This window comes from Rhinoraja longicauda, chromosome 12 (assembly GCF_053455715.1).
Source record: "Rhinoraja longicauda isolate Sanriku21f chromosome 12, sRhiLon1.1, whole genome shotgun sequence".
NCBI classification, from domain to species: domain Eukaryota; kingdom Metazoa; phylum Chordata; class Chondrichthyes; order Rajiformes; family Arhynchobatidae; genus Rhinoraja; species Rhinoraja longicauda.
In genome coordinates, this window is record NC_135964.1 from 52,122,684 (window position 1) to 52,150,502 (window position 27,819).

Genomic DNA, 27,819 nt, shown 5'->3' on the forward strand with positions numbered 1-27,819 from the left:
GGAGGGGAGGGGGAAGGGGGGAGGGAGGGGACCTCCCCTTTTCCCAGTACTCCTCTTTCCCCGTTGGGCCCGTCCTCGTAGGGTTTCAATTGTAACCGGGAGGGGGGAGGGAGGGTGGAAGGAGGGGGGAGAGGGATGGAAGGGTGGAGGGAGGGGGGGAGGGATTGGGGAGGGAGGGAAGGAGGGAGGGGGGAGTTAGGGGGGAGGGGGGAGGGAGTTGGGGAGGGAGGGGGAGGAGGGGGGGAGGGAGTGGGGATGGAGGTGGGAAGGAGGGGGGATGAAGGGGTTGAGGGGGAAGGGGGACCTCCCCTTTTCCCAGTACCCCTCTTTCCCCGTTGGGCCTGTCCTCATAGGGTTTCCATTGTAACCGGGAGGGGGGGGGGAGGGAGGAGGGAGGTGTGAAGGGAGGAGGGGAGGGGGAGGGAGGGGGGAGGGGAGGGGGAAGGGGAGGGGGGAAGGGGGTAGGGGGAGGGGAGGGAGGGGGATCTCCCCTTTTCCCAGTACCCCTCTTTCCCCGTTGGGCTCGTCCCCGTAGGGTTTCCATTGTAACCGGGAGGGGGGGAGGGAGGGTGGAAGGAGGTGGGAGGGGGAGAGGGATGGAAGGGTGGAGGGAGGGGGCAGGGAGTGGGGGAGGGTGGGATGGAGGGAAGGAGGGAGGGGGGGAGTTAGGGGCTGTGTGATGATGGAGGTTGGGATTGAGGGGGGAGGGAGGGGGGGAGCGAGTGGGGATGGAGGTGGGAAGGAGGGGGGAGGAAGGGGTTGAGGGGGGAAGTGGAACCTCCCCTTTTCCCAGTACCCCTCTTTCCCCCACCACCAAGCCCCCTCCGCAACGACCCCTGTTGTCCCCCTCCCCAGTCCCCATTCTCAGACCCCCCCCATTCTCTCTCTCCCCCAGACACACTCTCAGTGCTTTTTTCGAAACACTTGCCCCGGTGGCCCACGAGCATAGGGGCCCAATGCTGATTTCTGTATGTTAAGTGACTTGCAATAAAAAAAAATACTTTAAAAAAAGATAAGTGCTTTTTAAGTGCTTGTTTTGAAACATTCGCGGTCACATAGTGCTTCTCACTGCGATCTGTTAGTGGTGCTTTTCGAAACAATGTAGCACCCATCTCAAACAAGCATTGGGAGGATGGGAGGGAGGGAAGGGGAGGGAGGGAGGAGAGAGGTGTGGAGGGAGGGGGGAAGGGGAGGGGGGAACGGGGGAAGGGGGAGGGAGAGGGGAGGGAGGGGGGATGGGATGGGGGAAGGGGGAGGGAGGGGGACCTCCCCTTTTCCCAGTACCCCTCTTTCCCCGTTGGGCCCGTCCTCGTAGGGTTTCCATTGTAACCGGGAGGAGGGGAGGGAGGGAGGAGGGAGGTGTGGAGGGAGGAGGGGAGGGGGGGAGGGGAGGGGGGAAGGGGGAGGGAGAGGGTTAGGGGGGAGGGGGAGGGGGGAAGGGGAGGGAGGGGGACCTCCCCTTTTCCCAGTACCCCTCTTTCCCCGTTGGGCCCGTCCCCGTAGGGTTTCCTTTGTAACCAGAAGGGGGGGAGGGAGGGTGGAAGGAGGGGGGAGGGGGAGAGGGATGGAAGGGTGGAGGGAGGGGGGGGAGGATGGAGGGAAGGAGGGAGGGGGGGGAGTTAGGGGAGGAGGGGTGAGGGAGGTGGGGAGGGAGTTGGGGAGGAGGGGGGAGGGAGTGGGGATGGAGGTGGGAAGGAGTGGGGAGGAAGGGGTTGAGGGGGGAAGGGGGGGAGGGAGGGAATAGGGGCCCCATGCTGACCTGTGTATGTTAAGTGACTTGCACAACTTTAAAAAACTGGCAGTTGCTTTTCGCAACAATGTTGCAACAATCTCACACAAGCATTGTGACGTCACAAGCTGAAGATGTAAATTTAAAACCGAGCTGATCTCTCATTGGTGCACGGGTGCCATTGTGACATCACGCGCTGAAGCCCCTTCAAGAAAAGGGTTAGAAATGAAAATTTAAACTTTAATATCTCTCTAGCTTTAAAAAGGTAGCTTCAATTTGAACGAAAGTACTTACAATAGTTGCCCACGTTAATGGTGAATATGGCGGTACAAAAATCGTAGCGCTTTGGTGTAACTTCAGGGAGGAGTAGGGTTTGTAAGTTATGGACAGAAATTCTTCGGAATCTTCCGTACATACACATATACATACATACATACGGAATGTTGGACCGCAGAGTTTTAGTAGTATATAGACTAGACCGAGTGGGCCCGTTGGGCCCGTCCTCGTAGGGTTTCCATTGTAACCGGGAGGGGAGGAAAGGGGGAGGGTTAGGGGAGGGAAGGGGGAGGGAGGAGGGGAGGGAGGGGAGGGGGGGAGGGGGGAAGGGGGGAGGGAGAGGGGAGGGAGGGGGGTAGGGGGGAGGGAGGGGGGAGAGGGGGGGATGGGAGGGGGGAGGGGGGAAGGGAGGAGGGAAGGGGGGAGGGAGAGGGGAGGGAGGTGGGTAGGGGGGAGGGAGGGAGGGGGACCTCCCCTTTTCCCAGTACCCCTCTTTCCCCGTTGGGCCCGTCCTCGTAGGGTTTCCATTGTAACCGGGAGGAGGGGAGGGCGGGAAGGGGGAGGGAGGGAGGAGGGAGGTGTGGAGGGAGGAGGGGAGGGGAGGGAGGGGGGAGGGGAGGGAGGGGGGTAGGGGGGAGGGGGAGGGAGAGGGGAGGGGGGAGGGGAGCGGGAAGGGGGGAGGGAGGGGGACCTCCCCTTTTCCCAGTACTCCTCTTTCCCCGTTGGGCCCGTCCTCGTAGGGTTTCCATTGTAACCGGGAGGGGGGAGGGAGGGAGGAGGGAGGTGTGGAGGGAGGAGGGGAGGGTGAGGGAGGGGAGGGGGAGGGGGGAAGAGGGGTAGGGGGGAGGGGAGGGAGGAGGGGAGGGAGGGGGAACTCCCCTTTTCCCAGTACCCCTCTTTCACCGTTGGGCCCGTCCCCGTAGGGTTTCCATTGTAACCGGGAGGGGGGGAGGGAGGGTGGAAGGAGGGGGAGAGGGGTGGAAGGGTGGAGGGAGGGGGGGAGGGAGTGGGGGAGGGTCGGATGGAGGGAAGGAGGGAGGGGTGAGTTAGGGGCTGAGTGGTGATGGAGGTTGGGATTGAGGGGGGAGAGAGTCGGGATGGAGGTGGGAAGGAGGGGGGAGGAAGAGGTTGAGGGGGAAGTGGGACCTCCCCTTTTCCCAGTACCCCTCTTTCCCCCACCACCAAGCCCCCACCGCAACGACCCCTGTTGTCCCCCTACCCAGTCCCCATTCTCAGACCCCCCCCCCATTCTCTTGGAATAAAAAAAAATACTTTTTTAAAAAAAGTGCTTTTTAATTGCTTGTTTTGAAACATTCGCGGTTAAGTGCTTTTTAAAAAAACATTCGCGGTTAAGTGCTGGTTTTGAAACATTCGCGGCTACTTAGTGCTTCTGTCAGTTGCTTTTCGAGGGAGGGAGTAGGGAGGTGTGGAGGGGGGAGGGGAGGGGGAGGGGAGGGGGAGGGGAGGGGGGAAGGGAGGAGGGAGAGGGGAGGGAAGGGGGTAGGGGGGAGGGGTAGGGAGGGGGGAGGGGGGAAGGGGAGGGAGGGGGGAAGGGGAGGGAGGGGGGGAGGGAGAAGGGAGGGAGGGGGGAGGGAGGGGAACCTCCCATTTTCCCAGTACCCCTCTTTCACCATTGGGCCCGTCCTCGTAGGGTTTCCATTGTAACCGGGAGGAGGGGAGGGAGGGAAGGGGGAGGGAGGGAGGGAGGAGGGAGGTGTGGAGGGAGGAGGGGAGGGGGAGGGGAGGGGGGGAGGGGGGAAGGGGGAGGAGGGAGGGAGAGGGGAGGGAGGGGGGGAGGTAAGGGGGAGAGGGGGGAAGGGGGAGGGAGGGGGATCTCCCCTTTTCCCAGTACCCCTCTTTCCCCGTTGGGCCCGTCCTCGTAGGGTTTCCATTGTAACCGTGAGGAGGGGAGGGAGGGAAGGGGGAGGGAGGGAGGAGGGAGGGGTGGAGGGAGGAGGGGAGGGGAGGGAGGGGGAGGGGAGGGAGGGGGGAGGGGGAGGGAGGGGAAGGGGGGAGGGGAGGGGGAAGGGGGTAGTGAGGGGGACCTCCCCTTTTCCCAGTACCCCTCTTTCCCCGTTGGGCCCGTCCTCGTAGGGTTTCAATTGTAACCGGGAGGGGGGAGAGAGGGTGGAAGGAGGGGGGAGGGGGAGAGGGATGGAAGGGTGGAGGGAGGGGGAGGGATTGGGGGAGGGAGGGATGGAGGGAAGGAGGGAGGGGGGAGTTAGGGGGGAGGGAGTTGGGGAGGAGGGGGGGAGGGAGTGGGGATGGAGGTGGGAAGGAGGGGGGATGAAGGGGTTGAGGGGGGAAGGGGGACCTCCCCTTTTCCCAGTACCCCTCTTTCCCCGTTGGGCCCGTCCCCGTAGGGTTTCCATTGTAACCGGGAGGGGGGAGGGAGGGTGGAAGGAGGGGGGAGGGGGAGAGGGATGGAATGGTGGAGGGAGGGGGGAGGGAGTGGGGGAGGGTGGGATGGAGGGAAGGAGGGAGCGGGGGAGTTAGGGGCTGAGTGGTGATGGAGGTTGGGATTGAGGGGGGAGGGAGGGGGGAGGGAGTGGGGATTGAGGTGGGAAGGAGGGGGGAGGAAGGGGTTGAGGGGGGAAGTGGGACCTCCCCTTTTCCCAGTACCCCTCTTTCCCCGTTGGGCCCGTCCCCGTATAGTTTCCATTGTAACCGGGAGGGGGGGAGGGAGGGTGGAAGGAGGGGGGAGGGGGAGAGGGATGGAATGGTGGAGGGAGGGGGGAGGGAGTGGGGGAGGGTGGGATGGAGGGAAGGAGGGAGGGGGGGAGTTAGGGGCTGAGTGGTGATGGAGGTTGGGATTGAGGGGGGAGGGAGGGGGGGAGGGAGTGGGGATGGAGGTGGGAAGGAGTGGGGAGGAAGGGGTTGAGGGGAGAAGGGGGGGGGAGGGAGGGAATAGGGGCCCCATGCTGATCTGTGTATGTTAAGTGACTTGCACAACTTTAAAAAACTGGCAGTTGCCTTTCGCAACAATGTTGCAACAATCTCACACAAGCATTGTGACGTCACAAGCTGAAGATGTAAATTTAAAACCGAGCTGATCTCTGATTGGTGCACGGGTGCCATTGTGACATCACGCGCTGAAGCCCCTTCAAGAAAAGGGTTAGAAATGAAAATTTAAACTTTAATATCTCTCTAGCTTTAAAAAGGTAACTTCAATTTGAACGAAAGTACTTACAATAGTTGCCCACGTTAATGGTGAATATGGCGGTACAAAAATCGTAGCGCTTTGGTGTACCTTCAGGGAGGAGTAGGGTTTGTAAGTTATGGACAGAAATTCTTCGGAATCTTCCGTACATACACATATACATACATACATACGGAATGTTGGACCGCAGAGTTTTAGTAGTATAAGATAGATAGATAGATAGATAGATAGATAGATAGATAGATAGATAGATAGAGATATATGTGGGTGTGTGAGTATATATGTATATATATACTCTCAATTATATATATATATATTTTTTAAATCCCTTTCGGACACTTCCTCCTACTTATCCTTGGACCACGATCCCACACATGAGCACCATTTGTCAAAGGGTCTCGAACCGAAACGTTACCCATTCCTTCTCTCCAGGGATGCTGCCTGCCCCGCTGAGTTACTCCAGCATTTTGTGTCTGTCTTTGGTTTATACCAGCATCTGTATTTCCTTCCTACACATATATTTGTGTGTGTGTCTATATCTATATATACATACAATATATACACTATATTGACCTGAAAGGTCATCTATTCCTCCTCTCCAGAGATGCTGCCTGACCTGCTGAGTTACTCCAGCACTTTGTGTCTCTCTTCAACATGTAACTTGGCTGGGCAAGCACAGAGCTCGAGGGGTTAAATTTCAGACAAACATTGAAACTGAAAACAAGTGATTTCCTGGAATCCACGTTCTCATTTTTGATCTGGCTCTGCACTGCTGGGGCAACGCAGAATGGCGGCTGCAGGCTTGACGGAAGAGTTGACCTGTGCAGTGTGCCTGGGTTTGTACCAGGACCCTGTGGCACTGCCCTGCCAGCACAGTTTCTGTGCCAAATGTATCGGTGATTTCTGGGACCATTCAGTGACCAGTTTTGGGGTCACCTGTCCTCAATGTCGCAGAAACTTCAAGCCCAGGCCCAGCCTGGTGAAGAACCACACTCTGCAGAACATCGTGGAGAAGTACAGCCAGTGCCAGCCCACTGCCACTGCTGCCCGGCCCAGCCCCGTGATGTGTGAGTACTGTACCGACAGCCCATCCCCGGCTGTGAAGACGTGCCTCAAATGTGAAACCTCCTTCTGCTCCCACCATCTGCAGCCGCATCTGACCAAGCAGATCTACAAGGACCACGGGCTGATCGAGCCCATTGCTGACTTCACCACCAGGCAGTGCCCAACTCATAAGAAGGTCCTTGAGTTCTACTGCGAGCAGGACCAGGAGTGCGTGTGTATATCCTGCACTGTCATCGGGAAACACAAATCCCACTCTCTGCTGACTGTGGAGGAGGCAAAGGACAAAATCAAGGTGAGCAAAGTTCTCGAGGAGTTGGAATTACAGACCAGTTAGCCTGACATCGGTGGTGGGGAAGATGTTGGAGTCAATTATTAAAGAGGTAATAATGGTGCATTTGGATAGCAGTAAAAGGATAAGTCCAAGTCAGCATGTATTTTTGAAAGGGAAATCATGCTTGACTAATCTTCTGGAATCTTTTGAGGATGTGACAAGTAAAATGGATGAAGGGGAGCCAGTGGATGTAGTGTATCTAGACTTTCAGAAAGCCTTTGATAAGGTCCCACAAGGGAGATTGGTGAGCAAAATTAGAGCACATGGTATTGGGGGTAGGGTGTTGACATAGATAGAAAATTGGTTGGCAGACAGGAAGCAAAGAGTAGGAGTAAACGGGCACTTTTCAGAATGGCAGGCATTGGCGAGTGGAGTGCCGCAAGGCTCGGTGTAGGGGCCACAACTGTTTACTATATATTAATGATTTGGATGAGGGAATTAGAAGCAACACTAGCAAGTTTGAGGATGACACAAAGCTGGTGGCAGTGTGAAGAAGATGTTAAGAGGTTGCAGGGTGACCTGGACAGGTTAAGTGAGTGGGCAGAAGCGTGGCAGATGCAGTATAATATCTGCATGTTAAATGTGAGGTTATCCACTTTGGTGGCAAAAACAAGGAGGCAGATTATTATCTCAATGGTGTTAGGTTAGGTAAGGGGGAAGTGCAGCGAGACCTGGGTGTCTTTGTTGACGTGCAGGTACAGCAGGCAGTGAAGAAAGATAATGGCATGTTGGCCTTCATACCGAGAGGATTCGAGTATAGGAGTAAAGAGGGTCTTCTGCAGTTGTATAGGGCCCTGGTAAGATCACATCTGGAGTATTGTGTACAGTTTTGGTCTCCTAATTTGAGGAAGGAGATCCTTGTAATTGAGGCAGTGCAGCGTAGGTTCACGAGATTGATCCCTGGGATTGCGGGACTGTCATATAAGGAAAGATTGAAAAGACTAGGCTTGTATTCACTGAAGTTTAGAAGGATGAGAGGGGATCTTATAGAAACATATAAAATTATAAAAGGACTGGACAAGCTAGATGCAGGAAAAATGTTCCCAATGTTGGGCGAGTCCAGAACCAGGGGCCACAGTCTTACAATAAAGAGGAGGCCATTTAAAACTGAGGTGAGAAGGATCTTTTTCACCCAGAAAGTTGTGAATTTGTGGAATTTTCTGCCAGAGAACAGTGGAGGCCAAATCACTGGATGGATTTAAGAGAGAGTTAGATAGAGCTCTAGGGGCGAGTGGAATCAAGGGATATGGGGAGAAGGCAGGCATGGGTTATTGATTGTGGACGATCAGCCATGATCACGATGAATGGCGATGCTGGCTCGAAGGGCCGAATGGCATCCTCCTGCACCTATTTTCTTTGTTTCTGTTTCTCCAGTAAATGTTCCACCAGGCTCATCCCCAGATCTGATGGGACTTTCATCATGTTTGGGAAGATTGCAAGGGTTGTCTGAGTTTGAAGAAAAGTTTGGTTGGGGTTATCGTGTTGGAGGTCGAGCTATAGTCAATCAAGAAGACTCAGACATAGATGTCCTTGTCTCACCACGGTCACTCCACCCTCTCCTCTCCCATCAGGCAGGCGGTACAGACGAGTGAAAACGCACACCTCCAGATTCAGGGACAGTTTCTCTCCATCTGTCATCAGGCAACTGAACCATCCTATCACCAACTAGAGAGCGGTCCTGACTTCCCATCTACCTCATTAGCAACCCTCAGACTATCTTTAATTGGGCGTCATCTTGGATTAAACTTTATTCCCTTTATCCTGTATCTGTCCACTGTGGACGGCTCGATTGTAATCATGCATAGTCTTTCCGCTAACTGGGTAGCATGCAACAAAAAAGTTTTGCACTGTACACCTGACAATAAACTAAATGAACTGACATAAACTAAACAAAATGAACTAAAATAAAAATTATCCAGATGTTTCAGGGATGAGTTGAGGTTCTGGGAGATGGCATCTGCCGTGGCTCTGTTCTGCCAGTCGGTGAATTTAGTGGATCAAGGTTCTCTCGGAGACTGGAGGTGATGTGTGCCATGACCAGCCTCTCGAAGCACTTCATGGTGCTGGATGTCAGAGCCACCGAGTGGTAATCAATGTATAAATGGTTATTGTGATTTTACCTGTGAAAAGCAACACTGGTTCACACTGAAGATAGACACAAAACGTCTGACCAAGATGCCCCATCCAAGCTAGTTCCATTTGTCTACATTTGATCCACATCCCTCCAAACCTTTCCTGCTCATGTACCTGCCTAAGTGCCCTTTAAATGTTGTTATAGCACCTGTCTCAACTACCTCCACTGGAAGATCATTCTATGTATGCACCATCCTCTGAGTGAAAAAGTTGCCCCTCAGCTTCCGATTAAACCTTTCCCCTCTCACCTTAAACATATATCCACTAGTTCTTGATTCCTCTACACCGTACGTTCACTGTCACACTATCAATTTGTTTCATGATTTTATAAATATCCAGAAGATCACCTGTCAGCCTCCTGCGCTCTAGGGAATAACGTCCTAGCCTGCCCAATCCCAGGCCCTTAAACCCTGGCAACATCCTCGTAAATCTTCTCTGCACTCTTTCCAGTTTAATAACATCCTTCCTATAGCAAAACTAGGTGACCAAAACTGAACAAAATACTTGAAAATGTGGCATCACTAACGTCTTGTATAACTGTAACAGAACTTAACCTCTATACTCAATACTCTGACTGAAGAAACTTTAATGTCCTTTTCTCCCACCCACATCCTATCCAAGGCCATTTCTGTTGGAAACCCTTGCAGTTGAGTTGAGTTTCGTTTACTGCCACATGTACCAAGGTACAGTGAAAAGCTTTTGTTGCATGCCTACCAGTCAGAGGAAAGATAATACATGATTATAATTGAGCCATCCAGTGTACAGATACATGATAAAGGGAATAACGTGAATGACGTTTAGTGCAAAATAAAGTCGAGTAAAGATCGTTCGAGGGTCTCCAATGAGGTAGGTAGCAGTTCAAGACTGCTCTCTAGTTGTTGGTCGGATGGTTTAGTTGCCTGGGAAGAACCTGCCCCTGAAACTGGAGGTGTGCGTTTTCCACTGTAGCTTTTCACTGTACCTCAGTACACACGACAATACCCTAAACTAAACTCTACATTTTCACACATCTGCACCTCATGCCTGATGGGAGAAGAGGGAGTGGCTGGGGTATGCCTCATCCTGGATTAGGCTGCTGGCCTTGCCGAGGCAGCCAGAAGTGTAAATGGAGTCAACTCTAAAATGGAGTTCTTGTGTCTCTTCCTGAAACATTTTCGCTGTCGTTCCAGGGGAAACTCCAGAGCGAGGTCAAGGATCTCCGTGAACATCAGAACGATTGCACAAGTAAACAGCAGAGCCTAAAGCACCAAGAAAGTGAAATAAAGGTAAGAAACATTACATGTAACTGCACTGGGAGAGGGCCTGTCTCGTAACCAGGGACCTACTGTATCCGTTTGAAACAGAGATGCTGCTTCCCAATTTTCTCCATGTTATGTGTAGGAAGGAACTGCAGATGATGTTTACACCATGCAGTTACTCAGCGGGTCAGGCAGCATTTCTGGAGAAAAGGAATAGGTGACCAATTGGTTCCTGAAGAAGGGTCTCGACCATTCCTTCTCTCCAGGGTATCACAAAACGCTGGAGTAACTCAGCTGGTCAGGCAGCATCTCAGGAGAGAAGGAATCGGTGACGTTTCGGGTCGAGACCCTTCTTCAGACTGATTCTTCTGAGATGCTGCCTGACCTGCTGAGTTACTCCAGCATTTTGTGATACCTTCGATTTGTACCATCATCTGCAGTTATTTTCCTACATTCCTTCTCTCCAGAGATGCTGCCTGTCCCGCTGAGTTACTCCAGCATTTTGTGTCTATCCCCATGTTGAACCATGATCATGGAGGTGTACAGTTCATTTCCTCAATCCCCTGATCTTCAGTTTTTAGTTTAGTTTTGAGATACACCGTGGAAACTAGCCCTTTGGCTCACCGAGTCCGCACCAACCAGCGACTCCGCACATTCACACTATCTGACACACACTAGGGACAATTTACACATACCTGTACACCAAGCTAACTAACCTACAAATCTGCACATCTTCGGAGTGTGGGCCGAAACTGAAGATCTCGGAGAAAACCCACGCAGGTTACGAGGAGAATGTACAAACTCCGAACAGACAGCACCCGTAGTCAGGATCGATCCAGGGTCTCCGGCGCTGTAAGTTAGCAACTCTTACGTTGTGCCACTGTGCCGCCCTTTTTTTGTTCTTGAATGTTAACTTAAAAGAACTGCTCGCAGTGTCATTTTGCGGGACACGGTGGCGCAGCGGTAACGTTGCTACCTCACAGCACCAGAGACCCGGGTTCCATCCTGACCACAGGTGCTGTCTGTACGGAGTTTGTTCGTTCTACCCGTGACCTGCATGGGTTTTCTCCAGGTGCTCTGATTTCCTCCCACACCCCAAAGACGTATAAGTTTGTAGGTTAATTAGCTTGGTATAAATGTAATTTGTCCCTAGTGTGTGCTAGGGTTGTGTTAGTGGGTGGGGATCACTGGTTGGTGCAGACACGGTGGGCGAAGGGCCTGTTTCCGCACTGTATCTCTAAACTAAACTTAACTAAACTAGACTGTTTGTGTTGGTTGAATTTTCAGAGGCACATCAAGGAAATGAGGAAAAAACTGTCGACTGAGTTCTCCGGATGGAGGAAGCAATTGGAAGAAGATGAAAAGACTGTACTGAAGATGATCGATGACGAGGAACAACGAGTGCTCAACCGGATCAAGAGCGAATCTGGCTCGTTGGTAGAAAAGATGGATAAACTTCAATTAATAGACAAGGAATCCCAAGACCAAGACCAGAAGGATGCTCTCTCCTTTATTCAGGTACTGGTCCAGCCACACAGCCACTGGCAGTATTTTCCTCACAATTCCAAACGCGTACAGGTTTGTAGGTTAAATGGCTTGGTATAAATGTACATTATCCCTAGTGTGTGCAGGATAGTGTTATTGTACGGGGTGATCGCTGGTCAGCATGGACTCGGTGGGCCAAAGGGCCTGTTTCCACGCTGTATCTCTAAATAATAATAATAATAATATTCATTTATTGTCATTGCAACGAGTACAACGAAATTAAAAAATAGCCAATCCTGACGGTGCGTACAAACATATATGCAATAAATGCAAAAACAAATAAATACAATTATATTAAGTACAAGATTTTTTAACGGTGTTGCCTAGTGCAAAGGTAGTGTTCAGTTCTCGTATGGCCCTGGGGTAAAAACTGTTCTTAAGTCTGTTTGTTCGGGATTTGATCGACCTGAAACGTCGACCAGAGGGCAGATGAACAAACAGACGGTGGCCGGGGTGGGATGGATCTTTTATTATTTTGCCTGCTCTACTGAGGCAGCGTAGGCTGAACAGGTGCTCCAGGGAGGGCAGTGAGCAGCCGATGATCTTCTGGGCCGTTGTGATGACCCTCTGAAGGGCCTTCCTGTCCTTTTCTGAGCAGCTGGCATACCATGTGGTTATACAGTATGCCAGCACACTCTCGATGGAGCAGCGATAGAAGGACATCGTGAGCTTCTCCTGCAGGTTGGTTTTCCTGAGGATCCTCAGGAAGTGGAGTCTCTGCTGTGCCTTCTTTACTGTGGTGATGGTGTTGGTAGACCAGGTAAGATCCTCTGCGATGTGCGTACCCAGGAACCTGAAAGCGGGTACCCTTTCCACACAGACCCCATTGATGTAGAGTGGGTCGTATTCTACACTGGTTTTTCTGAAGTCAATTATAAGTTCCTTTGTTTTGGAGGAGTTCAGGACAAGATTGTTCACTGAACACCATGCTGCCAGCCTTTGGATTTCATCCCTATAGGCTGTCTCATCTCCTCCTGAGATGAGTCCAACCACAGTCGTGTCATCCGCGAACTTGATGATGGTGTTGGTGGGATGGGTGGGGGCGCAGTCGTGAGTGTAGAGGGAGTAAAGGATGGGGCTCAACACACAGCCCTGTGGTGAGCCGGTGCTCAGTGTAATGGTGGAGGAGAGGTGAGGGCCTATTTTGACGGTCTGGGGGCGGTTGGTCAGGAAGTCCTTGATCCATTGGCAGATGGTTTGGGAAAATCCAAGGTCAGAACGTTTGGTGACCAGTCTGCTCGGGATGACCGTGTTAAAGGCAGAGCTGAAGTCGAGGAAGAGCATCCTCAAATAGCTCCCCTGGTGTTCAAGGTGGGTCAGTGCAGTGTGAAGAGCAGTGTCGATGGCATCCCCTGTAGACCTATTTGCTCTGTAGGCAAACTGGTATGGGTCGAAGGTGGGTGGGAGGCTGGCTTAGATGTGCTGCAGGACCAGTCTCTCGAAGCACTTTGTGATGACCGGTGTGAGTGCTACCGGACGGTAGTCGTTAAGGCCGCTGATGACAGACTTTTTCGGCAGTGGGATGATTGTGGCGGACTTCAGGCAGGGAGGGATGGTGGATTTTAAAAAGGACAGGTTGAAGATTTTTGTGAAGACCTCAGATAATTGGTCTGCACATTCCCTCAGCACTCTGCCCGTCACACCATCGGGGCCTGCAGCTTTCCTGGGATTCACTGCTCTGAGCACGCGCTTAACATCATACTCCTGCACAGTGAAGGTGTTGCTGTCAGGTGCTGGAGAGGGTGTTATGTCTGCCACTGTAGCTTTCACCTCGAAACGAGCAAAGAAACAGTTAAGTTCCTCTGCCAGCGAGGCGTCGCCGTCGGCAGTCGTGCGGTTGCTGGTCTTGTAGTTGGTGATGTGCTGGACGCCTTGCCATACCCGCCGTGGGTCATTGTTGGTAAAGTGGTCCTCAATCTTCCTCTTGTAGGACGCTTTGGCATCCTTGATGCCTCTCTTCAGGTTGGTTCTAGCAGCACTGTATAGAGCTCTATCACTAGACCTGAAGGCGGTGTTACGGTCCTTGAGGAGAGACCTGACATCCTTTGTCATCCAGGGTTTCTGATTGGGATACAACCGGATGCGTTTGTCGACGGTGACATTGTCAACACAGTTTTGGATGTAGCAAAGTACAGTTGATGTATACTCCTCCAAGTCCTGATCCTCAAAAATATCCCAGTTGGTCCTTTCGAAGCAATCCTGCAGCTGCGAGGAAGCTCCTTCAGGCCATGTCTTAACAGTCTTTATGGTGACTGGAGCTTTCCTCCTGAGTGGGGTGTATGCTGGAGTTAAGAATATGGACAGGTGATCTGACTGCCCCAGGTGTGGTAGTGGTGCTGACCTGAAACCCTTCTTAATATTTGAATAAACCTTGTCTAGTGTGTTTTTCCCCCTGGTAGCACATCTTATGTGTTGTTCAAGTTTCGGGAGAACTGACTTTAGGTCTGCATGATTGAAGTCCCCGGCTATGATGTGGGCTGCTTCTGGATATGTGCTCTGTTGTGAGTTTATTGCACCGAGCAGGTAGCCTAAAGCTGTGCTAGCGTTAGCATTCGGTGGGATGTAGACTGCTGTTACTATAACCCCTGTAAATTCACGAGGAAGGTAAAAAGGCCTGCATTTAACTGTTAGGGACTCCAGATCTGGAGAACAATGGCTATCTATGATTTGGATGTTAGTGCACCAGTTGTTGTGCACGTAAATGCATAACCCCCCCCCCCCTTGCTCTTACCGGAGTCGATGTTTCTGTCCCAACGAAACGCTGTACGCCCGGCTAGCTCAATGGCTCCGTCTGGGATAAGTGGATGAAGCCATGTCTCTGTTACTAAGAGAATGCAACAGTCCTCCACGAGTTTGTTTGCTGATATCTGTAGTTTTAGTTCGTCCATTTTGTTGATGATGGATCTGGCGTTGGTGAGAAACATGCTGGGTAGCGGTGGTTTGTGTGGCTGTCTCTTTAGCTTGGCAAGTATACCGGACCGGCGTCCTCGCTTTTGCTTCCTGTTTCTCCTCCGCCTGCGACGCCTGTTCGCGCCGACAACTATCCACGGAGCGCCCGGTGTCCTGGCTATCTCTTCCGGTATGTTTTGCGGGTGTGGAAATTCGCGCATAAGGTCCCGATTGCACTGGAATCCTATGATCAGAAGATCCTTTCGGTTGTAAGTAGGATTTGCCTGATTTGCATGACTAAAATTGACTAACAGACATAACAGAGATAACACACATAAAACGCACCGAAAGGGAGAGCTGTGAGCCGCTGCGTCCGTGCGCGCCGCCATCTTAATTAAGTCTCAATTCTAAACTTAATGTCAGTTCTTATATAAAGCCCATAAGGGGTTAAATGATTACTGAAAAATTGCCCCATTGAGGAAATTGGACTTTGTCTCTGGAACTGATGCACTACAATGCGGGAACTATATTCTGCATTCTGTATCTTCCCCTTTGCTCTACCTATTGTATTTGAGTTTGACTTGATTTTATTTATGGATGGTATATCTGAGCTGTTTAGACAGCATGCAGAACAAAGCTTTTCACTGTACCTCAGTACACGTGACAATTATAAACCTCAACATAATCGTCATCTGCAGCTGAGTGGTTGAATCTGTGGGGAGTTGACGAGAATATGGGGATAATAAAGTGTACTTAGTGTAAATGAGTGCTTGACAGTCAATGGGCTGAAGGACCTGCATAACTGATTCTTCACTGAAGCAAATGCACTCTTGGTTTAATTCATAAGATCAGAAGACATAGAAGCAGAATATGGCCATTCAGCTCATTGAGACCACTCTGCCATTCAATCATGGCTGATCTATTTTCCCCCCCTCACCTCCATTCTCCTGCCTTCTCCCCATAACCTTTGATGCCCAAGAATCTAACAATCTCTGCTTTAAAAGTACCCAATGACTTGGCCTCCACAGCCGTCTGTGTCAATTAATTGCAGGAATTCACCACCCTCTGGCCAACGAAACTCCTCCTCATCTCCTTTCTAAAGGTACGTCCTTTTATTCTGAGGCTGTGCCCTCTGGTCCTAGACTATCCCACTACTGGAAATATCCTCTCTACATCCACTCTATCCAGGCCTTTCATTATTCAGAAGGTTTATATTAATATTTATTCTAAGGTGTATTGATTGGTACGGTTGTCAGGGGTTATGGCACTAAGGCAGGAGAATGGGGTTGAGAGGGAAAGATAGATCAGCCATGATTGAATGGCGGAGTAGACTTGTTGGGCTGAATGGCCTAATTCTGCCCCTGTGATCTATGAACTATATTTATTTAAATATGTCTTGACTGCTTTTTTCACTTTTATTGACAGGACGTGAAGAAGCTCCTTGCCAGGTAAGTCCTAATTGAACAAGACTTGGTTCTATTGGGAATATACATTAAGTGGGAAAGGAATTCATGGAAGGAGACTGGTTGAAGCATGGAATCCTGTTGGTAACATTGCTAACCTCCTTGACGGAAAGGGTGGCATGGCGGTAGAGTTGCTGCCTTTCAGCGCCAGAGACCCGGGTTCGAACCTGACTATGGGTGCTGTCTGTCTGTAGTTTGCACGTTCTCCCCATGACCTGCGTGTGTTTTGTCTGTGCTCTTTGGTCTCCTCCCACATTCCAAAGATGTACAGCTTTGTAGGTTAATTGGGTTGGTGTAATTGTAAAATTGTCAATAGTGGGTGTAGGGTAGTGTTAATGTCCGGTGATCGCTAGTCGGCGCGGACTTAGTGGACTGAAGGGCCTGTTTCCGTGCTGCATCTCTAAACTAAACTAAACTCAAACTTCAAATCACTTCAAATCTCCCATCCAAATTGAATGAGATTTATTCCTGATTTGGGCAGATACAGGGATAGGAATGGCTTAGAGTGATATCGGTCAAACTTGGTAAATGGGACAAGCACAGATTTTCAACTTGGTCAGCATGGACAGGGTGGGCTGAAGGGCCAGTTTCGATGCTGCTAATTCTATGACACTATGACTTTGAGATCAGCTTTACTTTACTTCAGAGATACGGCGATGAAACAGGCCCTTCTGCCCACGGGGTCTGCACCAACCCCGCAGGTTTGTAGGTTAATTGGCCGACTAAGTTGTCCCTAAAGTATAGGGAATGGATGAGAATGTGGGATAACATAAAACTAGAGTGAACGGGGTGATTGATAGTCAGCATGGACTTGGAGACCCATTCACACTAGTTCTATGTTATCCCAATTTCTTATCCACTTCCTACACACTAGAGGCAAGTTACAGATGCCAAATAACCTACAAACTTGTTCGTCCTTGGGATGCGTGCGGAGACCGGAGCACCCAGAGGAAACCCACGTGGTCACAGGGAGAATGTGCAAACTCCACACAGTCTCTTGACCTGAGATCAGGATCAAACCTGGGTCTCTGATGCTGTGAGGCAGCAGCTCCACAAGCTGCACCACTATGCTCCCCAAACAGGCTAAAACCCATTTCCCTAATCTAAAGGGTTGATAACAAAGGGACAAAAAATAATTAGTCAAAGGATTAAAAGGGAAGTTGAAAAATATGTAACACTAAATGCTGGAGTAACTCAGCAGGACTGGCAACATCTCTGGATAGAAGGAATGGGTGATGTTTCACATCGAGACCCTTCTTCAGACTGAGAGTCAGGGGAGATGGAGACACAGACATAAGGAATGGAAATATGTCAAAACAAGAGATCAAAAGTGAGGAGCATCATGGAAAATGTAGAAAAGACCATTGTCAGCTAGGGGAAGATGACAACAAAACAGAGACAAAATATAATCATTGAGACAATCAGACTGGCCAGAGACTAGGAAGGGGGAGGATGGAGAGAGGAAAGCAAGGGTTACTTGAAGTCAGCAAAGTCAATATTCATACAATTTACATAATTCATACATATCAAAATATATTTGTAAGTTCATAAGTTATTGGAGTAGAATTAGGCCATTTGGCCCATTAAGTCTACTCCGACATTCAATCATGGCTGATCCATCTTTCCCTGTCAACCCTTCTGCCTTCTCCCCATAACCCCTGACACCCGTACTAATCAACTGTTTTCTGAAACTCACTGCCTGGAAGAGTTAATTTGGTTTCTCTCTGTGGTTTTAGATACTCACAGCTTGGCAATATCACACCGTCCCCAGATGTCGCTGTGCATCCGACCTACTTGCATTCAAACTATGTTGGATCAAATCCATACTTCCAACAGACTTACACGAATCAGATGGCATAGTGAGTATTACCAAAAATCATTCCATAGTCCTCAAGGATGTCAAGACTGGGGGGGGGGGGGGGGGGTGGAGTTGGATTCATAGGAGGTGGTCTTGGAGGGGAGGATGCTCCTCAAACTGCGGAGCATCTTGGACAATGGGAGGAGTCCAGAACAAGGGCCACAGTTTAAGAATAAGGGGTATACCATTTAGAACAGAGATGAGGAAAAACTTTTTCAGTCAGAGAGTTGTGAATCTGTGGAATTCTCTACCTCAGAAGGCAGTGGAGGCCAATTTTCTGAATGCATTCAAGAGAGACCTAGATAGAGCTCTTAAGGATAGCGGAGTCAGGGGTATGGGGAGAAGGCAGGAACGGGGTACTGATTGAGAATGATCAGCCATGATCACATTGAATGTGGGTGCTGGCTCGAAGGGCCGAATGGCCTCCTCCTGCACCTATTGTCTATACCGCTCACCCCCTCCATGACACACTGGTCAACCTGAGGAGCACCTTCAGCTACAGACTGGTTCCACCAAGATGCAGCACAGAACGCCACAGAAGATTCTTCTTCCCTGTGAATATCAAACTGTACAACTCCTCCCCCTTCTGATGTGGGATAGACTGACTCCCCTCCACCTCCCCAATTTTTACACTTCCCCAATCTTTTCCACTCGTCACTTTAATTTCATGTTTCATGTATTTTGTGCTTTTAAGTCTACTCCATCATTCAATCATGGCTGATCTATCTTTCCCTCTCAACCCTTCTCCTGCCTTCTACCTATAACCTCTGACATCGGTACAGATCAACTGTTTTCTGAAACTCACTGCCTGGAAGAGTTAATTTGGTTTCTCTCTGTGGTTTTAGTCCGCCGTTTGGCAATACAATACCATCCCGAAATGTCGGTGTGTCTCTGAGCCACGTGCATTCAAACCACATGGGATCAAATCCATACTTCAACCAGACTCACATGAACGAGATGGAAACGTGAGTATTACCACAAATCATTCCATAGTCCTCAAGGATGTCAAGACTGGGGGGGGGGTGGAATTGGATTCACGGGAGGTGGTCTTGGAGGGGAGGATGCTCGTCAAACTGCAGAGCATCCTGGACAATACAGCTCCCCCCCTCCATGACACACTGGTCAACCTGAGGAGCACCTTCAGCAACAATAGACAATAAACAATAGACAATAGGTGCAGGAGTAGGCCATTCAGCCCTTCGAGCCAGCACCGCCATTCAATGCGATCATGGCTGATCACTCTCAATCAGTACCCCGTTCCTGCCTTCTCCCCATACCCCCTCACTCCGCTATCCTTAAGAGCTCTATCCAGCTCTCTCTTGAAAGCATCCAACGTACTGGCCTCCACTGCCTTCTGAGGCAGAGAATTCCACACCTTCACCACCCTCTGACTGAAAAAGTTCTTCCTCATCTCCGTTCTAAATGGCCTACCCCTTATTCTTAAACTGTGGCCCCTTGTTCTGGACTCCCCCAACATTGGGAACATGTTATCTGCCTCTAATGTGTCCAATCCCCTAATTATCTTATATGTTTCAATAAGATCCCCCCTCATCCTTCTAAATTCCAGTGTATACAAGCCCAATCGCTCCAGCCTTTCAACATACGACAGTCCCGCCATTCCGGGAATTAACCTAGATGCAGCACAGAACACCACAGGAGATCCTTCTTCCCTGTGGCTATCAAACTGCACAACTCCTCCCCCTTCTGATGTGGGATAGACTGACTCCCCTCCCCCTCCCCAATTTTTACACTTCCCCAATCTTTTCCACTCGTCACTTTAATTTCATGTTTCATGTATTTCGTGCTTTTATGACTGTTGGCAGATCAATCTTCCTCTTTAAATAAAGTTCTATCCTATCGTTTCGTAGAAAGTACGAAACGCTGTGAAAACTGCTGTCATTAACCAGGAAAAAAAAGATTTACATGGATGTTGCCAGGACTCGAGGGTCTGAGCTACAGGAAGAGGTTGAGTAGGCTGGGACTATTTCTTGGAGCACAGGAGGCTGAGCGGTGATCTTATAGAGGTGTATACAATCATGAGAGGAATAGATCAGGTAGACACACAGTCGCTTGCCCAGAGTAGGGGAATCGAGAACCAGAGGACATAGGTTTACGGTGACGGGCGAAAAGATATAATAGGAAACAGTGGGGCAACTTTTCACTCAGTGGGTGGTGGATGAATGGAACGAGTGGCCAAAGGAGGTAGTTGAGGCAAGTGCAATAACAATAAAGGACTCTTGGACGGGTACATGGAAAGGTCAGGTTTAGAGGGGTATGGGCTAAACGCAGGCAGGTGGGACCAGTGTAGATGGGGCATCTTGGTCGGCATGGGTAAGTTGGGCCTGAGGGCTGTTTCCATGCTGTAAGACTCCATGACTTATCCTATGACGCAGGAACTCATTGAGCTGATCAGTATCTGTGGAGGCAAACAGACAGGAGGAGCAAGAGTGTCGAGGGGAGACAGTCAGTATAGAGGTGATGGGGTGGGGTGTGCCAGGGAAGCAACTGATGGAGAAACAGGAGAGTCATAATCATAGTGTCATACAGCGTGGAAACAGGCCCTTTGGCCCGACTTTCCCACACCGACCAACATGCCACATCTACACTAGTCCCACGTGCCTGTGTATGGCCCATAGCCCTCTAAACCTTTCCTTTCCAAGCATCCATCCATGTCCTTTAAATAATGTTATAGTTCCTGCCTCCACTACCTCCCCTGGCAGCTCGTTGCATACACCCACCAACCTCTATGTGAAAAAGCTACTCCTCAGGTTTCCTTTAAATCTTTTCTCTCTGACCTTAAACCTCTGTCCTCTAGTTTCTGATTTCTCTACCTGGATTAAAGACTCTGATCATTCACCCTATCTATTCCCCTTGTGATTTTTTACACCTGTTGAAGATCATCCCTCATCCTCCTATGCTCCAAGGAATGCCTTTCTGATTAGTACGGGTGTCAGGGGTTATGGGGAGAAGGCAGGAGAATGGGGTTAGGAGGGAGAGATAGATCAGCCACGATTGAATGGTGGAGTAGACTAAATGGGCCAAATGGCCTAATTTTGCTCCTATAACTTATGAACCTATGAATAAAGTCCTAGCCTGCTCAACCTCCCCCTATAGCTCAGACCCTCAAGTCCTGGCAACATTCTCGTAAATCTTCTCTGCTCTCTCTCATTAAAATTTTAGCAGCAAGGTTGATAGTCAGAAATTTTAAATTAACTAGACCAAGTGGACCCGTTGGGCCCATTCCTCGTAGAGAGGGGACAGGGAAGGGGAGAGGGTGTCGTTACTGAGTGAGCCCTATTTCCCCCCTCCCCCTCTCCTGACCCCCACCTCCCTCCCACCCCCGCTTTTCCCTCCTCCCCACCCCCACTCTCTCATGTTCATCCCTTTCTTCGTCCCCCACATGTCCCCCTTTGTTCTCTCGGCGGCCTCCCCACAGGGGTACATGGAAAGGTCAGGTTTAGAGGGGTATGGGCTAAACGCAGGCAGGTGGGACCAGTGTAGATGGGGCATCTTGGTCAGCATGGGTAAGTTGGGCCTGAGGGCTGTTTCCATGCTGTAAGACCCCATGGCTTATCCTAGGACTCAGGAACTCATTAAGTTGATCAGCATCTGTGGAGGCAAACAGACAGGAGCAAGAGTGTCGAGGGGAGACGGTCAGTATTGAGGTGATGGGGTGGGCCGAGACACCGAGCACTCGCTCCGTGCTGGTTTCCCCGTAAGCTGTGGCGCCAGGTGTAACGAGTCCTCCTCTGTCATCAGTCCACGGCGGGCGAGTCCGGCCTGCTGCTCTCCAGGAATGTCCTGGCCTGCTGGGAGAGCCAGGTACGAAAGTGAAGCGCACATCTTTGCTTTGGAGATATTGCACGGAAACAGGCCAATTTTGGGCCCCATATCTGAGGAAGGATGTGATGACTCTGTAGAGGGTCTAGAGGAGGTTTACAAGAATGATCCCAGGAATGAGCGAGTTAACAAACGATGAGCATTTGACACCACTGGGCCTGTACTCGCTGGAGTTTAGAAGGATCGAAACGTATAAGATTATTAAGGGGTTGGACACGTTAGAGGCAGGAAACATGTTCCCAATGTTGGGGGAGTCCAGAACCAGGGGCCACAGTTTAAGAATAAGGGGTAGGCCATTTAGAACTGAGATGATGAAAAACTTTTTCAGTCAGAGTTGTAAATCTGTGGAATTCTCTGCCTCAGAAGGCAGTGGAGGCCAATTCTCTGAATGCATTCAAGAGAGCTAGATAGAGCTCTTCAGGATAGTGGAGTCAGGGGGTATGGGGAGAAGGCAGGAACGGGGTACTGATTGAGAATGATCAGCCATGATCACATTGAATGGCGGTCCTGGCTCGAAGGGCCGAATGGCCTCCTCCTGCACTTATTGTCTATTGATGAGGGGGGACCTTATTAAAACATTGAAAGGAGATGAGAAGGTATTTCTTTAGTCAGAGGGTGGTGAATCTATAGAATTCATTGCCACAGAAGGCTCTGGAGGCCGTCAATTTATATTTTTAAGGCAGAGACAGAAAGATTGTCGATTAGTACAGGTGTCAGGGGTTACGGGGCGGGCGGGAGAATGGGGTTAGGAGGGAGAGATAGATCAGTCATAATTGAATGATGGAATAGACGATGGGCCAAATGGCCTAATTCTGCTCCTCGAACTAATGAACTTATGAAGATTGCCCCTGGGAAATCTCCACAGTCACCAGAAAAATAATATATTTCACAAAATGCTAGAGTAACTCAGCAGGTCAGGCAGCATCTCAGGAGAGAAGGAATGGGTGACGTTTCGGGTCGAGACCCTTCTTCAGACTGATTCAGTCTGAAGAAGGGTCTCGACCCGAAACGTCACCCATTCCTTCTCTCCTGAGATGCTGCCTGACCTGCTGAGTTACTCCAGCATTTTGTGAAATAAATACCTTTGATTTGTACCAGCATCTGCAGTTGTTTTCTTACACTAGAAAAACAATATAGATTTTACAGATGGTAACTGTGTTGCATTAATCATTTGTAATTTAGTTTAGTTTAGAGATCACCCACGGTCAGCTATGTCCGAGGGAGGGCCCAAGAAGCTTAGAGATACAGCGTGGAAACAGGTCCTTCAGCCCACCGATTCTGCACCGACCATCGATCCACGCACATTAACGCTATCCTACACGCACCAGGGACAATTTACAATTATACCAAGCCAATTAACCTGCAAGTCTTTGGAGTGTGGGAGGAAACCAGAGCACCCAAAGAAAACCCATGCAGTCACGGGGAGAATGTACAAACTCCGTACAGACACCACTCGTAGTCGGGATCGACCCCGCGTCTCTGGCGCTGAAAGCACTGTAAGGCAGCAACTCCACCTCTGCGTCAAGGTGCTGCCCGAAATTATGATTATTTGAAGCTTCTGAATGGAAATTAATAAAACCACTTGTTCACTCTTTTATTATAGAAACACCACGTCTCAGGATATCCGTGTGGATCTGTCCACCATCACGTCTTCCATCCAAATGAAGATGAACGAATATCAAAAGTACCAAAGAAGCATCCTGGAAACTATAAATGAAAAATCTCGTCAGTTACACTAGTTACACAAGTGCAACCTTTGCTGACCATCGCCTCTACCTGTGAAGTCTCAGTTTCCAGATGCATTTAATGGTGCCTCCTCTACCTTTGCGTGGGGGGTATTGCTGCTTTTGTCAGGGAGTAGTACAGGTTTGCAGCACAAATCTTACCAGACGAGTGAAGAGAGAGAGGAAAAAAAAGACACAGAGTGTCGGGGAAACTCGGCGGGTCAGGCAACTCTGCCGAACATGGATAGGTGACTTTTAGTGTCAAGATCTCAAACAAACACGCACATAAAAACACACAGATACAAATATAAACACACACACGTGCACACATAAAAATACACACACATATACATCAACACAGGCGCACACTCAGACACACACATACACGTATATACTCACATAGACAGATACACACGCACACACGTATGACACACACAGGCATTCAGACACACACACATATATACAATCACACACACAAAGCAGATTCACACACATACATACTCAGTATCCATCTATCGCTCACCAGACTTTGTCCTGCCCCTCCTCTCTTCCAGCTTTCTCCCCCCACCCCCCCCAACAATTAGTCTGAAGGTCCCCAACCCGAAACGTCACCTATCCATGCCCTCCAGAGATGCTGCCTGACCCGCTGAGTTACTCCAGCACTCTGTTGTTTTCTGTAAACCAGCATGTGCAGTTCCTTTACGTCTCTGGTGAAGGGAGACATTTAGTGTCACTCGGTGCTGGTTTTAATCTCAATGCATCCCCTCCTGCTGCCGTCCTTCAATTCAGCAGTGTGGACCTGCAATGGGGATGGGAGGACCACCCCATGTGTAACTCTGCACCCCTGCTTCTTGTCCAGTGTTTCAGTTCAGTATATAAGATCATAAGAGATTGGAGCAGAATTAGGCCATTCAGCCCATCAAGTCTACTCTGCCATTCAATCATGGCTGATCTATCTCTCCCTCCTAACCCCATTCTCCTGCTTTCTCCCCATTACCCGACACGCGTACTAATCAAGAATCTATCTATCTCTGCCTTAAAAATATCCATTGACTTGGCCTTCACAGCCTTCTGTGGCAATGAATTCCACAGATTTGCCGTTAGTGCAGTGATCTCAGTGTTTAGAGGGATATCGTTCCATGTGGATATCCTGGAGTCTAGTGCGAGTGTGGACGGCTTTGACTGTTCGGGCGGACACTGACTACCGAGAGAGTAACAGCGGTCGGTACAACTCTGGTCACATCACGGTGAAGGAGCGTGTGTGTGGCCCGGACATTGCACTGATGGCTGTGGGTCTCCGCTTATGCTGTGTACCCTAGGGATTCTCACACGCCACTGTGGTGGCTGTTTAAGTCTCTATGTAATCTTTATGTAGTTATATATCTTGTTGCTTTTTTTTCATATGATTGTTGGCAAATCAATTTCACTGTACCTAGTACATGTGCCAATAATGGACCATTGAACCATTGGCTTCTAGACCCAGACTCTCCCATTAATGGAACCTTCCTCTCCACATCCACTCTATGCAGGCCTGTACTAATCAAGAATCTATCTATCTCCACCTTAAATATATCAACTGACTTGGCCTCCACAGCCATCTGTGGCAAAGAGTTCCACAGATTCACCACCCTCTGACGAAAGAAATTCCTCCTCATCTCCTTCCTAAAAGAACGTCCTGGTTACAATCGAGCCATTTACAGTGTACAGATACCTGATCAAAAGCAGGTCAGGGTATAATAGCAAGGGCGGTCCATCTTTGTGTCTGACAGGCTTGGTGTGCTTGTGCAGATACACACATGCGAACACACACAGATCTACACACATGCATACATAGACACACGCATGCACAGACCCACACAATCACTTGTGCATGCGTACAGACACATACACATATGCATACAAAGACACACATGCAGACACACACATGCATACACATGACACATACACAAGTCCAACGCACAGGCGCAGACATGCACACATGTGTATACACAGACACACACAGATACATGCATACACAAGCAGACACATATACACATACATAGACACACATACATGGACACAAAGACATACACACAAAACATTGTCAGTCGATTCACTACACAGATGTTGCATGACCCATTGACCCGCAAGCCCACTTTACGTTTTGACCAGAAAAAGGAGATATCGCCTGGGCAGTTTGCGGCCCGGTGGTATGAACGTTGACTTCTCCAACTTCAGATAGCTCCTCTGTCCCTCCCTTCCCCTCCTCCTTCCCAGATCTCCCTCTATCTTCCTGTCTCCACCTATATCCTTCCTTTGTCCCACCCCCGACATCAGTCTGAAGAAGGGTCTCGACCCGAAACGTCACCCATTCCTTCTCTCCTGAGATGCTGCCTGACCTGCTGAGTTACTCCAGCATTTTGTGAATAAAAGGAGATATGTTGCTTTGAAGGGATGTGAAAGAAGATAATGTCTAAACTTAAATGACCCAAGTAAACTTTTGAATAAATCAAATAGACTTGCTATTGAAACACATTTAGTTTAGTTTAGAGAAACAGCAAGGAAACAGGCCCTTCGGCCCAACGGGTCCGCACCGACCAGCAATCCCCGCACACTAACGCTATTCTACACACACTAGGGACAATTTACACTTGTACCAAGTCAATAAACCTACAAACCTGTACGTCTTTGGAGTGTGGGAAGAAACTTAAGATCTCGGAGAAAACACACGCGGTCACGGGGAGAACATGTCCCCGTTCATTAACCTTTTGCTACTCTTGGACAATGAGTTCAGTTTAGTCTCGACCCGAAACGTCACCCATTCCTTCTCTCCCGAGATGCTGCCTGACCTGCTGAGTTACTCCAGCATTTTGTGAATAAAAGTTCAGTTTAGTTTATTGCCACTGGTACTATGGGAGAATATTATTTTATGCATGATATTATTTGCTAGTATTTTATGCATGATATTATTTGCTAGTATTTTATACATTAGACATTGTTACGGCATTATTTTATACATTGTTGTTTAAGGTTTGTAACTGCTTAGGCATTAGGCGCCTGTCTGTAACTAATTAAGGCGCTCTAGACATTCCGTACCCTTGACACGTCTCTGTAACATAACACTCCTTTGTATAACACTCCTTTGCTTCAGCTTGTACCTTTGCTTTAGCCTTGATGATAAGGGTAGCAGAATCCGAAGGGATGCGGACATTCATCAATGAGTAGGATTTAATGGTGGCAAGAGAAGAGATAAGGAAAAACATAGGCCTTGGGGGGGATGGATGGATGTGAGGGATGGACTAGCAGGAAATAAGGGAGGCAAAATATGAAGGGATGTGAGCATTGAGATAAGGATATATTACTAAATGGGATTTAATGGTGGCGGGACAAACAGGTACTACAAAGCAATGAAGGACTGAAGAAAGGGAGTGTGGGAGAAAGGGAGTGTGGGTATGAGGTAATACAAAGGAGATAAGGTTTAGAATAACCCTATAAAAATAGGCTGCCCGGTGTACTAAGTCGGCAGTCAGATGGTTGACATCCTGATTGTTCCAGCCGTTGTTTGCAAATAAAGGCTTTTAACTTCTTGAAGAATTCTCCGTGTCATCTGCTTCATTTTGAACACCGGTAACCACGACAGTACCGAGGTACAGTAGAAAGCTTTTGTTGAGTGCTAACCAGTCAGTGGAAAGACAATACATGATTACAATCGAGTCATTTACAGTATATAGAAACATGATAAGGGAATAATATTTAGTACAAGGTAAAGCCAGCAAAGTACGATTAGACCTATCTATGCAAGCTGTTGCAGATTCCATTAATGCTGCCTGCATCTCAGTTAAATGCTGTTAATTACCTCATTGACTGCCAAATAAATAATGCTTTAACTCCTACGAGATGTCTGTGTGGAGTTTACTCATTCTTCCTGCGGCCATGTGGCTTTTCCTGTGGGCACCATAGTGTCATAGAATGATACAGCGTGGAAACAGGCCCTTCGGCCCAACTTGCCCACGATGACCAACATGTCCCACCTACACTAGTCCCACCTCCCTGTGTTTGGCCCATATCTCTCTAAACCTGTCCTATCCATGTACCTGTCTAATTTTTTCTTAAATGGTGCTCTGGTTTCCACCCACATCCCAAAGACGTGCGGATTTGTAGGTTAATCAGCCCTCTGTAAATTGCCCTGAGTGCGTAAGTGAGTGACAGAACTTGGGGGAAGTTGATGAGAGTGTGGGGAGTGTAAAGTTTAACTAATGTCAGATTAGTGTAACTGGGTGGCTGATAGTAAATGTGGACTTGGTGGATACAGGACTGTTTCTGTCCTGTAACCCTCTATGATTCTATACCTAATAACCATCCATCTGGTGTCAATGTAACAACAAATCATAGATAGACACAGAGTGCTGGAGTAACTCAGCGGGCCAGGCAGCATCTCTGGAGAACATGGATAGGTGACATTTGGGGTCATAAAACCATAGAAAATAGGTTCAGGAGGAGGCCATTCGGCCCTTCGAGCCAGCACTGCCATTCATTGTGATCATGGCTGATCATCCACAATCAGTAACCTGTGCCTGCCTTCTCCCCAT

At 49.4% G+C, this 27,819-nt stretch overlaps 1 protein-coding gene across 2 annotated transcripts; it reads left to right on the forward strand.

Moving 5' to 3' along the window:
* The first annotated feature begins 5,938 nt into the window (after window positions 1-5,938).
* Window positions 5,939-27,307, forward strand: LOC144599018 (E3 ubiquitin/ISG15 ligase TRIM25-like). Of its 2 annotated transcripts, XM_078409746.1 has the most exons (7): window positions 5,939-6,522; window positions 9,864-9,959; window positions 11,220-11,450; window positions 15,792-15,814; window positions 17,566-17,688; window positions 18,533-18,652; window positions 23,131-27,307. In XM_078409746.1, exons 1-7 carry the CDS (start codon window positions 5,953-5,955, stop codon window positions 23,264-23,266), a joined length of 1,299 nt encoding a protein of 432 aa, XP_078265872.1. In that variant the 5' UTR covers window positions 5,939-5,952; the 3' UTR covers window positions 23,267-27,307. The 2 variants fall into 2 exon arrangements, with proteins under 2 accessions (XP_078265872.1, XP_078265873.1); XM_078409747.1 differs by lacking the exon at window positions 18,533-18,652 and having other exon boundaries at window positions 23,131-23,148.
* Window positions 27,308-27,819: the final 512 nt, after the last annotated feature.